This window comes from Bos grunniens, chromosome 25 (assembly GCF_055505025.1).
Source record: "Bos grunniens cultivar Pamir isolate PY7600 chromosome 25, Bosgru_T2T1.0, whole genome shotgun sequence".
In the NCBI taxonomy this organism is placed as follows: Eukaryota; Metazoa; Chordata; class Mammalia; order Artiodactyla; family Bovidae; genus Bos; species Bos grunniens.
This window is the reverse complement of record NC_141189.1, coordinates 24,013,311-24,026,491: the sequence shown is the minus strand read 5'-3', so window position 1 is coordinate 24,026,491 and position 13,181 is coordinate 24,013,311. Positions and strand designations below refer to the sequence as shown.

The 13,181-nt window shown below is 40.4% G+C and overlaps 1 protein-coding gene across 1 annotated transcript in view; it reads right to left on the bottom strand.

Annotated features, from left to right (window-relative positions):
- DNAH3 (dynein axonemal heavy chain 3) overlaps positions 1-13,181 on the bottom strand; it is a 247,772-nt gene that overhangs the window by 36,722 nt on the left and 197,869 nt on the right. Inside the window, exon 51 of the mRNA XM_086375467.1 lies at positions 7,630-7,828. Within this exon, the coding sequence (XP_086231593.1) occupies positions 7,630-7,828 (199 nt within the window). The remainder of the gene's footprint in view (positions 1-7,629; positions 7,829-13,181) is intronic.

Here is a 13,181-nt window from a genome sequence, read left to right as displayed (position 1 = left end):
GGAAGAAGCACAAGCTGGAGTCAAGATTTTTGGGAGAAATATCAATAACCTTAGATATGCAGATGACACCACCCTTATGGCAGAGAGTGAAGAAGAACTAAAGAGCCTCTTGATGAAAGTGAAAGAGGAGAGTGAAAAAGTTGGCTTAAAGCTCAACATTCAGAAAACTAAGATCACAGAATCCAGTCCCATCACTTCATGGCAAATAGATGGGGAAACACTGAAAGCAGTGGCTGGCTTTATCTTCTTGGGCTCCAAAATCACTGCAGATGGTGATTGCAGCCATGAAACTAAAAGACGGTTACTCCTTGGAAGGAAAGTTATGACCAACCTAGACAACATATTAAAAAGCAGAGACATTACTTTGCCAACAAAGGTCTGTCTAGTCAAGGCTATGGTTTTTCCAGTGGTCATGTATGGATTTGAGAGTTGGACTGTGAAGAAAGCTGAGCGCCGAAGAATTGATGCTTTTGAACTGTGGTGTTGGAGAAGACTCTTGTGAGTCCCTTGGACTGCAAGGAGATCCAACCAGTCCATCCTAAAGGAGATCAGTCCTGGGTGTTAATTGGAAGGAATGATGTTGAAGCTGAAACTCCAATACTTTGGCCACCTGATGCAAAGAGGTGACTCATTTGAAAAGACCCTGATGCTGGGAAAGATTGAGGGCAGGAGAAGAAGGGGTTGACAGAGTATGAGATGGTTGGATGGCATCACTGACTCAATGGCCATGAATTTGGATAAACTCCAGCAGTTGGTGATGGACAGGGAGGCCTGGCATGCTGTGGTTCATGGGGTCGCAGAGTCGGACATGACTGAGTGACTGAACTGAACTGAACTGAACTATGGAGTATTTTCTTTCATCTCAGAGGCTAGAATATACATAAATGCTTTATAGATTGCAGAAATGGGAATCTGTGATTTTTTTTTTTTTTGGTTTAGTTTTAACTGTGTGCTTCTCCCTCAAAGCTGTAACCTTCTGGGGGAGGGCAACAAGATTGCAGATAGTATGATACTGAGCTTACTTCCTCTCATGAACATATTAAAAAATACATCTACATGTGGAGCAAATTTCTTTGAAAACCAACTCGAGACTGGCAGGAAGACTCTTTGACAACCAAGGCTGTAAACAAAGATCCACATGGAGCTGTTCAGAAAGGGAGGAAAAGCAATCAGGTTGGGACATGTGCCCCTGGGAGGTGACATTAGAGGTATCATAATTGTAACGGCAAAAATTAAAGATAGAGAATTCTAAAAGCAGCAAAAGAAAGGCAGAGTCACATACAAGGGAACTCCCATAAGGGTATCAGTTGATTTTTCTGCTGAAATTTTGCAAGCCAGAAGGCAGTGAAATTATATATTTAAAGTCAGGAAAGGAAAAACCCTACAACCTAGGATACTCTCCTAGCAATACTATCATTCATAATTGAAGGAGAGATAAAAACTTCTCAGACAAGCAAAACCTAAGATTTCATCAATACTAGCCAAATCTAAAAGAAGTGTTAAAGTGTCTTCTTTAAGTGGAAAAAAAAAAAGACTATAACAAGAAGTAAGAATTTATAGGAAATGAAAATCCCACTAATAAAGGCAAATATATAGTATAGGCTGTGGATCAATCAGTTAAATAAGCTAGTATGAAGATTAAAAGACAAAAAATTGTTTAATCAACTATATCTACAATAATCAGTTAAGGGATAAACATGAAGATGTACAATATGACATCAAAAACACAAAACATGGAGGAAGGGAGTGAAAATATAAATATTTTAGAATGTGTTTGTATTTAAATGACTATCAGATTTAAACAAGTAGATACACTTTATAGGTCAACACATATTACCCCTATGGTAACCACAAATCAAAATCAAAAATCTATGATAGATACAACAATAAATAGAAAGGAACAGGGCATAAGGATAAAAGAAAATGATCAAACCATAAGGGAAGAGGCTAAAAGAAGGAAATAACTGAAAAAACTACAAGCACAACCAGAAAAGAAGTAAAAAAAAATCTCAATAAGTTTATAGTTATCAATAATCATTTTAAATGTCAATGGACTAAATTCTCCAATAAAAAGACATAGAATGACTGATTGGATTAAAAAAAAAAAAACAAAACCAAGACTGCTGCTAATAAGAGATTCTTCTTAGAGCTAAAGACACACAGACTGAAAATGAGGGGATGATAAAGGTATTTCACAAAATGAAAATGAAAAGAAAAGTGGGGGTAGCAACACTCATATCAGATAAAATAGACTTTAAAACAAAGTCTATAGCAAAAGAAAAACAAGACCATTGTATAATGATAAAGGGATCCATACAAGAAGAAAATATAACATTTGTTAACATATATGCACCTAATACAGGAGCATACAAATATATAAAGCAAATATTAACAGACATAGGGGAGAAACTGACATTAATACACTAATAGGAGGGACTTTAGTAACACCTTACTTACATAATTAGATCATCCAGAGAGAAAATGAATAAAGAAACAGTGGTCTTAAATGACACATTAGACCAATCAGACTTAACAATGTCTAGAGGAAATTCCAACCCAAACCAGCAGAATACACATTCTTTTCAAGTGCTCATGGAATGTTCTCCAGGATAGATCACATGCTAGGCAATAAAACAAGTCTTGACAAATTTAAGAAGCTAGAAATTATATCAAACTTTTTTATTTTTTCTGATCACAACAATATGAAACTAGAAAAATGATTACAGGGAGAAAAATGATAAAAACACAAAAATAAACTACTAAAAACCAATGGGTCGGTGAGGAATCAAAGAAGAAATCAGAAAATACTTTGAGACAATTGAAAGGAAAAACACAATTTTCCAAAATCTATGGGACAAAATAAAAGCAGCTCTAAGAGAGAAGTTTATAGTGATATTGGCATACCTCAAGAAACAAGAAAAATCTCAAACAACCTAACCTGCCAACTAAAGGAATTGGAAAAAGAACAAAGCCCAAAGTTAGCAGAGGGAAGGAAACAATAAAGATCAAAGAAAGATAAATAAAATAGAGATAAAAATAGAAAAGATCAATGAAACAAAGTCCTAGCCACAGCAGTCAGGCAAGGAAAAGAAACAAAAGCATCCAAATTGGCAGGGACAAAGGAAAACTGTCATTATTTCCAGATAACACATATTATATATAGAAAACCCTGAAGTCTCCATGAAAAATTATTAGAACTGAAAAATAAATTCAGTAATGTTGCAGAGTGCAGGATTAATATACAGAAATCTGTTGTTTTTCTATACATTAATAGTGAAAGAGAAAGCAAGAAACCAATCTCCTTAAAATCATCAAAAAGAATAAAATACCTAGGAATAAACTTAACCGAGGAGGTGAAAGACCTATACTGTGAAAACTATAAAACACTGTGGAGGGAAATTGAAGATGGTACAAATAAATGGAAAGATATCTCATGATCATGAATTGAAAGAATTAATATTAAAATGTCCATATTACCCAAAGCAATCTAATGTAAAACCTTTCAAAATATTAAAAACAGAACTAGAAAAAATAATCTTAAAATGTATATAGAACAACAAAAGACCGTGAGTAGCCAAAACAATATTGAGAAAAAAAGAACAAAGTGGAAGTTATCTCAGTCCCTGACTTCAGACAATATTACAAAGCTACAGTAATCAAAACAGTATAGGACTGATAAAGCAAAACAGATGCAAAGATCAATGGAACAGAATAGACAGCCCAGAAATAAACATGTTCACTTGTGGTCAATTAATCCATGATATAGGAGATAAAAAGGGCTTCCCTGGTGACTCAGATGGTAAAGAATCCATCTGCAATGTGGGGGACCTAGGTTGGGAAGATCCCCAGAGGAGGACATAGCAACCCACTCCAGTATTCTTGCCTGGAGAATCCCCATGGACAGAGGAGCCTGGGGGACTACAGTCTATGGGGTCACAAAGAGTCAGACATGACTGAGCAACTAAGCACAGCACAGGAGATAAGAATAAATAACAGGGGAAAGACAGTCTCTTCAATAAGTGGTGCTGGGAAAACCGGATAGCTACATGTAAAAGAATGAAATGGGAACACTTCCTAACACCATACACAAAGATAAACTCAAAATGGATTTAAAACTAAATATAAGACTAGAAACCATAAAATTCCTAGAAGAAAACATAGGCAGAACACTCTTTGATATAAATCATAGCAATATTTTTTTGGATTCTTATCCCAAGGCAAAAGAAACAAAAGCAAAACAAAACTAAACAAATGGGATCTAATTAAGTTTAAAAGCTTTTGCACAGAAAGGGAAATGATGAACAAAACAAATATAAAGGCAGAGGATTATGCAGTACAAACTGCTATGATTAAAGTAAGTAAGCTAAAGAACATATTGTACAACATAGGGAATATAGTCAGTATTTTATAGTAAGTTTATATAATCTATATAAATAGATTATATCTATAATCTGCTGCTGCTGCCAAGTCGCTTCAGTCGTGTCCAACTCTGTGCGACCCCATGGACTGCAACCTACCAGGCTTCTCCGTCCATGGGATTCTCCAGGCAAGAACACTGGAGTGGGTTGCCATATCCTTCTCTAATATCTATAATCTATATAACCTATAATAATCTATAACCTAATATATTATTAATAGATTATTAATAGATCTATAATCTATAATAATCTTGAGTCACTAGTTATACATTTAAAACTAATATAGTAAATCAATTATACATTTAAAAAATTGTTTGCTCCTTCTGTGTTTATTACAATCTGGCATAGTGCTTGATTATCAGTTTTTAACATGAATTTAATGAATGTTGCCCTTTTCCCCAGTCATACATGAAGAGGGCAACTGGATCCATAAGCATGTATTAATATTTTGAATATTCTTTTCCAAATATGGGAGGTGGGTCTGATAGAGCATGTTTTGTCATCCCTGGGATGAATCAGTCCTTCTAGTGAGTGAGTGAGTGAGTGACTAAGTGTCTCCAGAGAAAGAGTGAGGGTAGGGGAAGCAACTTGCAGACTTGCAACCAGACAGAGGACTGTCCTCAGCCTGCCCTGAAATGAAACAGGGCCTTTGTTCACCTTAGCACCCCTCATGATGACTAATAAATGAGTGAGCCCTGATCCCATCCTAGGAAGTGCTCCTTTTGTCAGTGTGTTAGAAAAATATCACTCTTTTTGATGATAAACCCTTGCCAAGCTCCACTCATCAAAAAATATCTGCTCAATGTTACGTGGCAGTCTGGATGAGAGGGGAGCTTGGGGTACAAAGGATACATGTATATGTATGGCTTAGTCACTTCACTGTTCACCTGAAACTATCACAATATTGATCAGCTAAACCCCACTACAAAATAAAAAGTTAAAAAAAAAAAGAGTTGTACTTGAGATATTATATTATACAACAGGTCAGATATGTCCTATTTCTAAAGCAAGCTTAGACACTAAACAAATATTTCCAATGAAAGTTTTTCTTTGCATCCTAGGAAGTGATCTGCTTTATTTAAATTTACGGTATCCAAAACTAATTTGGGCTTCCCTGGTGGCTCAAATGGTAAAGAATCTGCCTGCAATGTGGGAAGAATCTACCTGGGTTGGGAAGATCCCCTGGAGGAGGACATGGCAACCCACTCCAGTATTCTTGTCTGGAAAATCCCCATGGACAAAGGAGCCTATCGGGCTACAGTCAGGAGTCTCAAAGAGATGGACACAACTGAGCGACTAAGTACAAAATCAATTTATTTGTGCTTTTGCTCCATCCCAATATACTGGCTAAATTCTGTGAGTTATTTTGTGAATACCATACAAAATTCACTTCAATTTTAAAATAAGAAAGGTGGATGATGCATCCTGTGGCCAACATCAGTGATCGAAGAAGAGAACTGATTTTTGAGACCTGCCCCTGCTTTGCATATTTCAGTAGTTCTCAATCTTGGCTGTGCCTTAGAATCACCTGGGAGCTTTAAGAAAAATACTAATGCTCAGGCCACACCCTAGGCTAAAGGAATAAAAGTCTCTAGGAGCGGGGGCAAGGGCATTAGCATTCTTTAAGTTCCCAGGTATACCAGGGTACAGCCAGAGTGGAAAAGCACTGGCTAGCTCATCTTTACTCAGACTCACTTATTACACCTCAGATGCTTCCCTAGAGTCTCCTGTAACATCCTCTCCCTATTTGTCCATTTCTGATCACCTCTGCATTTCTTCATGTGGTTTTTGTCCTGAAACCAGCCAAGGAAGAGGGAGTGCTATTCACTAGGAAGCAGAAGCCAGAGTCTCTCAAAGGAGGCATCAGGAATTTCTAACATTTCAGAAGTAATGGAGGAATAGCAGGACTGTTTGAAGGATACAAGGATTCAAAAGGCAAGAAATATCACATGAGATGGTTTTTAAGTCCTTGTGCAGTTTTAAGACTCTTTAAGTACTCTTGCCTTGAAAATCCCATGGACAGAGGAGCTTGGTGCAGGCTACTATCCATGGGGTCGCAAAGAGTCGGGCATGACTGAGTGACTTCACTTTCACTTTTTCTTTCAGTTTTAAGACACTGATTTTATTGCAACATTCTACATCTAATTTAAATTTTAAGAATGAATTTTCACTTATTCATGCTTCTAGGCTCTATTATATAAACTTTCCTCTCTCTCCCCACTATTCCTTTTCTCCCGTCTTCTGAGTTTCTGTACCCTGGTCTTCCTCAGGCCTGTCAGTTTCACTCTCTGCCTCCTTTATCCCTTTCTTCCTCTAATCCTTCACCAGCAGCTCATGTTCCACTTCACCTCCTACAGCCATTCTCTGTGTGTGTGTCTTTGTTTTCCTGTCTCTATTTCTCTTCTTCCTGGCCTATTTTCTTCCCACTCACTCTGTATTTTTGTATGTCTCTGTATCTCTGGTTGGGGGTGGGGGGGTAGGGTCTCTGCTCTGTCTCCATTGTTCACTTTCAGCTTTTCTGTGTCTTAGCTTATTTCTGCTTTTCTCTCTTGCCAACATCTTTCTCTGTCATCTGTCTCTGACACTGTAAGAGTCTCTCACTCGCCCACTCACCCCTCCCTGTGTTTGTCTTTCTTCCTCCAGATTTCTTTTCATCCTGACCTCTTTCTCTGTTTATGACCTCTTCATGCCTACACATGCCACATGTATCTAGGTGTCCAGGTCTCCATTTCCTGCTCAGCCTCACTGTCTTTCTCTCCATTTCTCTGTGTCTGTCTCAGTTTCCTTTTTCCTCTGGTTATCTCTTGCAGTGTCTCTGTCTCTTTTTCTGTTTCTCCTTTATCTTTCTGTCCTAGCTCTTTTTGTTTCTTTCCCTCCCTCTCACCCACATACGGCTCTGTGTGCTTGCTCCCTATCAGTCCTCTTGTCCGCAAGACCTTCATTTGTGTAACACTTTGTCGGCGGGGGCCTTGACTGAGTTTGGCTTCACCTAAAGATGCCTGCATTTTCCTTACTGACTGAGAGGGGAGAGCATGGTGAAGAAACACAAGTGAGTACATCTGTATCCTGGGGCCTATCTTATTTCCCCTAAGAGACCATGATACGGCCTGCAGGCCTGGGGCAGGATGAGTGGGGATGCTGGCTCCCTTCCTGTCAGGAGAGGGCAGCCTGTGTACACCTCTGGGTCGGGAAGGGTGCTGGAAGGGGTTACCGCTGCCACTGGGGTCCGGCTTCCTCTCTGGTCTCAGCCCTTTCATCACACAGATGCTCTCCATGACCAGCTTGACAGGCCCAGGTGGGTTCTGCATGGCCTTCACCAGCGAGATATCTGCCGGGTTCAGCGTGTCCAGTGCAGCAAGCGCAGCCTCGAGCGCTGGCATTGCCTCTGCCAAGTCCCCTTCGCATTCGTTCTGTAGGCAGCACAGGGACAGAAAGGGTGAGTGCCCGGCGTCCGGCATACTGAGGATGAAGCAAGTTCTGCCCCTGGGAGAAGCAGCAGAAGTGGGAAGAGGTGCTTCCTGCCCCAGAGTCCTCCCAGGACAGTGTCTTCTCCTGGAAGTTTGCGTGCAAGGATGGCTCTGAAAGGCAGCAGGGAAGCATGCATGCATTTGGGAGCTGTGGTTTGGATGCCTGGAACATTTGAGAATTTACCTGGTCTATAATCTTTTACAGAATCAAGCTTTTGGTTTTTAACTAATTCCCAAGGGGTATATGTCATGAGTGACTTCATACCAACTGATCAACAATGGGTTGAGAGATGAAGTGAAAAATGAAGCCTATCTGTGAGTGACAGATGGGAAGGGGATTACAGCAAGTTTGGGGAGGAATAAGGCATGAGGGGTGGGAGAATGTCAGAGATAGGGTGAGAGTCTAGGACGCACTGTAGCTCAGAGATGGGATAGAGGTGAATCTGGGGAGAGGGTGATGTTTAAGGCCAGAGTTTAAGGATGAGGAATGGGGATAAAGACTAGAGCTGGGTAGTGAGTCCTGGGAAAAAGAGAACAGAATATGTTTTGTCCATTATTTATTTGTTTAAAAACAAAACTAATACAATGGAATATTATTCAGCCATAAAAAGAAATGAAGTAATGATTCATGCAACAACATGGATAAACCTGGAGAACATTATGCTAAGTGAAACCAGCCAGATAGACACAAAATGGCACCTGCTCTATGATTCCATTTACATTAAATGTGCATAAAAGGAAAATCCATATAGGCAGAAAGTAGGTTAGTGGCTGACAGGGCTGGGTGGAAGAAACAGCTAGTGACTACTAATGAACATAGGTTTCTTTTTGGGGTGATGAAGATGTTCTAGAATTACATAGTGGTTATGACTGTATAACTTTGTGAATATACTAAAAAATACCCTCTGAATTGCATGATTTTAAAAGGTGACTATTAGTGGTATGTGAATTATATCTCAATTTTTTTTAAAAAAGGAAATATCAACATCATAAAATTCTGTATAGATTACAGTTGGCCCTCTGTAACTGTGGATTTGGGACCACAGATCCAGAAGGCGGGGGCTTGAGCATCTGAGCATTTTGGTATCTGTGGGGCCAGAGGCGGGGATGGGGTGGGGAAGGCTGGACCCCATCTCCTGTAAATAGAACTGTATTTAGCAGTCCAATTCTTTTCCTTCAACAACAACAAAATGAGGTCTTGGGAGAAAAAAATGAGTTAACCAAGGCCACAAAACTTGTTAGTCACTGAGCCAAGTTCCAACTTTGGGCCCCTGGCTCCCCACTCAGTGAATTTTCTGGTAGTCTCCCAGCCCAGGGAGTGATAACACAGTCAGGATTGAAGTGAAATTTCACAAGAGAATGTCAAAAGCAGCATGTGTCAAAATCTATGTCCTGCAGATTTACTTTGATAAGCAAACAAAATGAGGTTCCACCTTCTTACATGTATGTGTGTGTTGGAGCTTCAGCTTCAGCATTAGTTCTTACAATGAAGATTCAGGGTTGATTTCCTTTAGGACTGGTTGGTTTGCTCTTCTTGCTGTCCAAGGGACTTTCAGGAATCATCTCCAGTGCTAAAATTTGAAGCATCAATTCTTTGGCACTCAGCCTTCTTTTGGCCCACTGTCACATTACGCCTCCCAATGTTGAGATGGCTCCGCTTTTTTCCTAAGGGGTAAGGCCTGGGTTCCAGCAAGGTTGTTCATCAAATGACTCAAAAGGCCTCTTTTGTTGTTCAGTCACTAAGTTGTGTTCAACTCTTTGCAACCCCATGAACTGCAGCATGCCAGATTCCCCCGTCCTTCACTATGTTCTGGAGTCTGCTCAAATTCATGCCCATTGAGTCGAGGATGCTATCTAACCATCTCATCCTCTGCTGTCCCCTTGTCCTTTTGCATTCAGTCTTTCCCAGCATGAGGATCTTTTCCAATGAGTCGGCTTTTCACATCAGGTGGTCAAAATATTGGAGCTTCAGCTTCAGCATCAGTCCTTCCAATGAATATTCAGGGTTGATTTCCTTTAGGACTGACTGGATTGATCTCCCTCCTGCCCAAGGGGATCTCAAGAGTCTTCTCCAGCACCTCAATTCAAAAGCACCAGTTCTTTGGTACTCAGCCTTCTTTATGGTCCAACTCTCATATCCATACATGACTACTGGAAAAGTCATAGCTTTGACTACATGGACCTTTGTTGGCAAAGTGATGTCTCTGCTTTATAATATGCTATTTAGGTTTGCCATAGCTTTCCTTCCAAGGAGCAAGCATCTTTTAATTTCATGGTTCAGTCACCATCTGCAGTGATTTTAGGGCCCCCCAAAATAAAATCTGTCACTGCTTCCCCTTTTCCCCCTTCTATTTGCCATGAAGTGACTGGACCAGATGGCATGATCTTAGTTTTTTGTTTTAATGTTGAGTTTAAAGCCAGCATTTTTTTTAACTTTAAACTTTTTATTTTGTATTGATGTATAGCCAATTAGGCTTCCCTGGTAGCCCAGATGGTAAAGAATGTGGGAGACCCAGGTTTGATCCTTGGGTCGAGAAGATCCCCTGGAGAAGGGAATGGCAACCCACTCCAGTATCAAACCAGTTAATCCTAAAGGAAATCAACCCTCAATATAGTTGGAAGGACTGATGCTGAAGCTGAAGCTCTAATACTTTGGCCACCTGATGAGAACAGTGAACTCAGTGGAAAAGATCCTGATGCTGGGAAAGATTGAGGGCAGGAGTAGCAGGTGACAGAGGATGAGACGGTTGGATGGCATCATCAACTCAATGGACATGAGTCTGAGCAAACTCCAGAAGATAGTGAAGAACAGTGAAGCCTGGCATGCTGCAGTCCATGGGGTTGGAAAGAGTTGGACACAACTTAGTGACTGAACAACAACTCTGCATTAAAGTTAAATAAGCAAGGTAACAATATATAGCCTTGACATACTCCTTTCCCAATTTTGAACCAGTCTGTTGTTCCATGTAAAGTTTTAACTGTTGGTTCTTGACCTGCATACAGGTTTCTCAGGAGACAGATAAGGTGGCCTGGTATTTCCATCTCTTTAAGAATTTTCCACAGTTTGTTGTGATCCACACAAAGGCTTTAGTGTAGTCAATGAAGCAGAAGCAGATGTTTTTCTGGAATTCCCTTGCTTTCTTTGTGGTCCAATGGATGTTGGCAATTTGATCTCTGGTTCCTCTCCTGCTGCTGCTGCTGCTAAGTTGCTTCAGTCATGTCCGACTCTGCGCGACCCCGTAGACGGCAGCCACCAGGCTCCCCCGTCCCTGGGGTTCTCCAGGCAAGAACACTGGAGTGGGTTGCCATTTCCTTCTCCAATGCATGAAAGTAAAGTCGCTCAGTCGTGTCTGACTCTTAGTGACCCCATGGACTGCAGCCTACCAGGCCCCTCCATCCATGGGATTCTCCAGGCAAGGGTACTGGAGTGGGTTGCCATTGCCTGGTTCTCTGCCTTTTCTAAACCCAGCTTGTACCTCTGGAAGTTCTCAGTTCACATACTGCTGAAACATAGCTTGAAGGATTTTGAGTATAAGCTCACTAGTATGTGAAATGAGCACAATTGTATGGTAGTTGGAACATTTTTTGGCATTCCCCTTCTTTGGGATTAGAATGAAAACTGACCTTTTCCTGTTCTGTGGCCACTGTTGAACTTTCCAAATTTGCTGACATATTGACGGCCACATTTTACAGCATTATCTTTTAAGGTTTGAAATAGCTCAGCTGGAATTCCATCACCTCCATTAGCTTTGCTTGTAGTAATGCTTCCTAAGGCCCACTTGACTTCACACTCCAGGATTTCCAGCTCTCAGTGAGTTTCCACACTATCATGGTTTTCCAGGTCATTAAGACTTTTTTTTTAAAAAATAGTTCTTCTGTGTATTCTTGCCACTTCTCCTTAATCTCTTTTCTTTCTGTTAGCTCCTTACTGTTTCTGTCCTTTATCATGCCCATCCTTGCAAGATATATTCCCCTGCTATCTCCAATTTTATTGAAGAGATCTCTAGTCTTTTCCATTCAATTGTTTTCCTCTATTTCTTCTCATTGTTCATTTCAGAAGGTCTTCTTATCTCTCCTTGCTATTCTCTGGAACGCTGCATTGAGTTGTGTATATCTTTCCCCTTCGCCCTTGCCTTTCATTTCTCTTCTTTCCTCAGCTACTTTTACAGCATCTCATATCTCAGACAACCACTTTGCTTTCTAGCATTACTTTTTCTTTGGGATGGTTTTTGTCACTGTCTTCAGAGGATGAGATGGCTGGATGGCATCACTGACTCGATGGACATGAGTCTCCGTGAATTCCGAGAGTTGGTGATGGACAGGGAGGCCTGGCGTGCTGCGATTCATGGGGTCACAGGGAGTCAGACACGACTGAGTGACTGATCTGATCTAATCTGATCAGTACAATGTTATGAACCTCTGTCCATAGTTCTTCAGGAACTCTGTCTACCAGATCTAATTCCTTGAATCTATTTGTCACCTTCACTGTATAATCATAAGGGATTTGATTTAGGTCATACCTGAATGCCCTAACGGTTTTCCCTACTTTCCTCAATTTAAGGCTGAATTTGCAATAAGGAGCTTGTTATCTAAGCCACAGTAAGCTCCAGGTCTTCTTTTTGCTGACTGTATAGAGCTTTTCCATCTTCAGCTGCAAAAAATATAATCAAGCTGATTTCAGTATTGACCGTCAGGTGATGTCCATGTATAGAGTTGTCTCTTGTGTTGTTGGAAGAAGATGTTTGCTACGACCAATGTGTTCTCTTGGCAAAACTGTTAGCATTTGCCCTGTTTCATTTTGTACTCCAAAGCCAAAGTTGTGTGTTGCCCCAATATCTCTTGACTTCCTACTTTTGCATTTCAATCCTCTGTGATGAAAAGGACATGCTTTTGGTGTTAGTTATAGGTCTTATAGACTGTGTGCATCACAATAAACTGTGGAAAATTCTGAAAGAGATGGGAATACCAGAGCATCTGACCTGCCTCTTGAGAAACCTGTATGCAGGTCAGGAGGCAACAGTTAGAACTGGACATGGAACAACAGACTGGTTCCAAATAGGAAAAGGAGTACATCAAGGCTGTATATTGTCATCCTGCTTATTTAACTTATATGCAGAGTACATCATTAGAAATGCTGGGCTGGAAGAAGCATAAGCTTGAATCAAAACTGCTGGGAGAAATATCAATAACCTCAGATATGCAGATGACACCACCTTTATGGCAGAAAGTGAAGAAGAACTAAAGAGCCTCTTGATGAAAGTGAAAGAGGAAAGTGAAAAAGTTGGCTTAAAGCTCA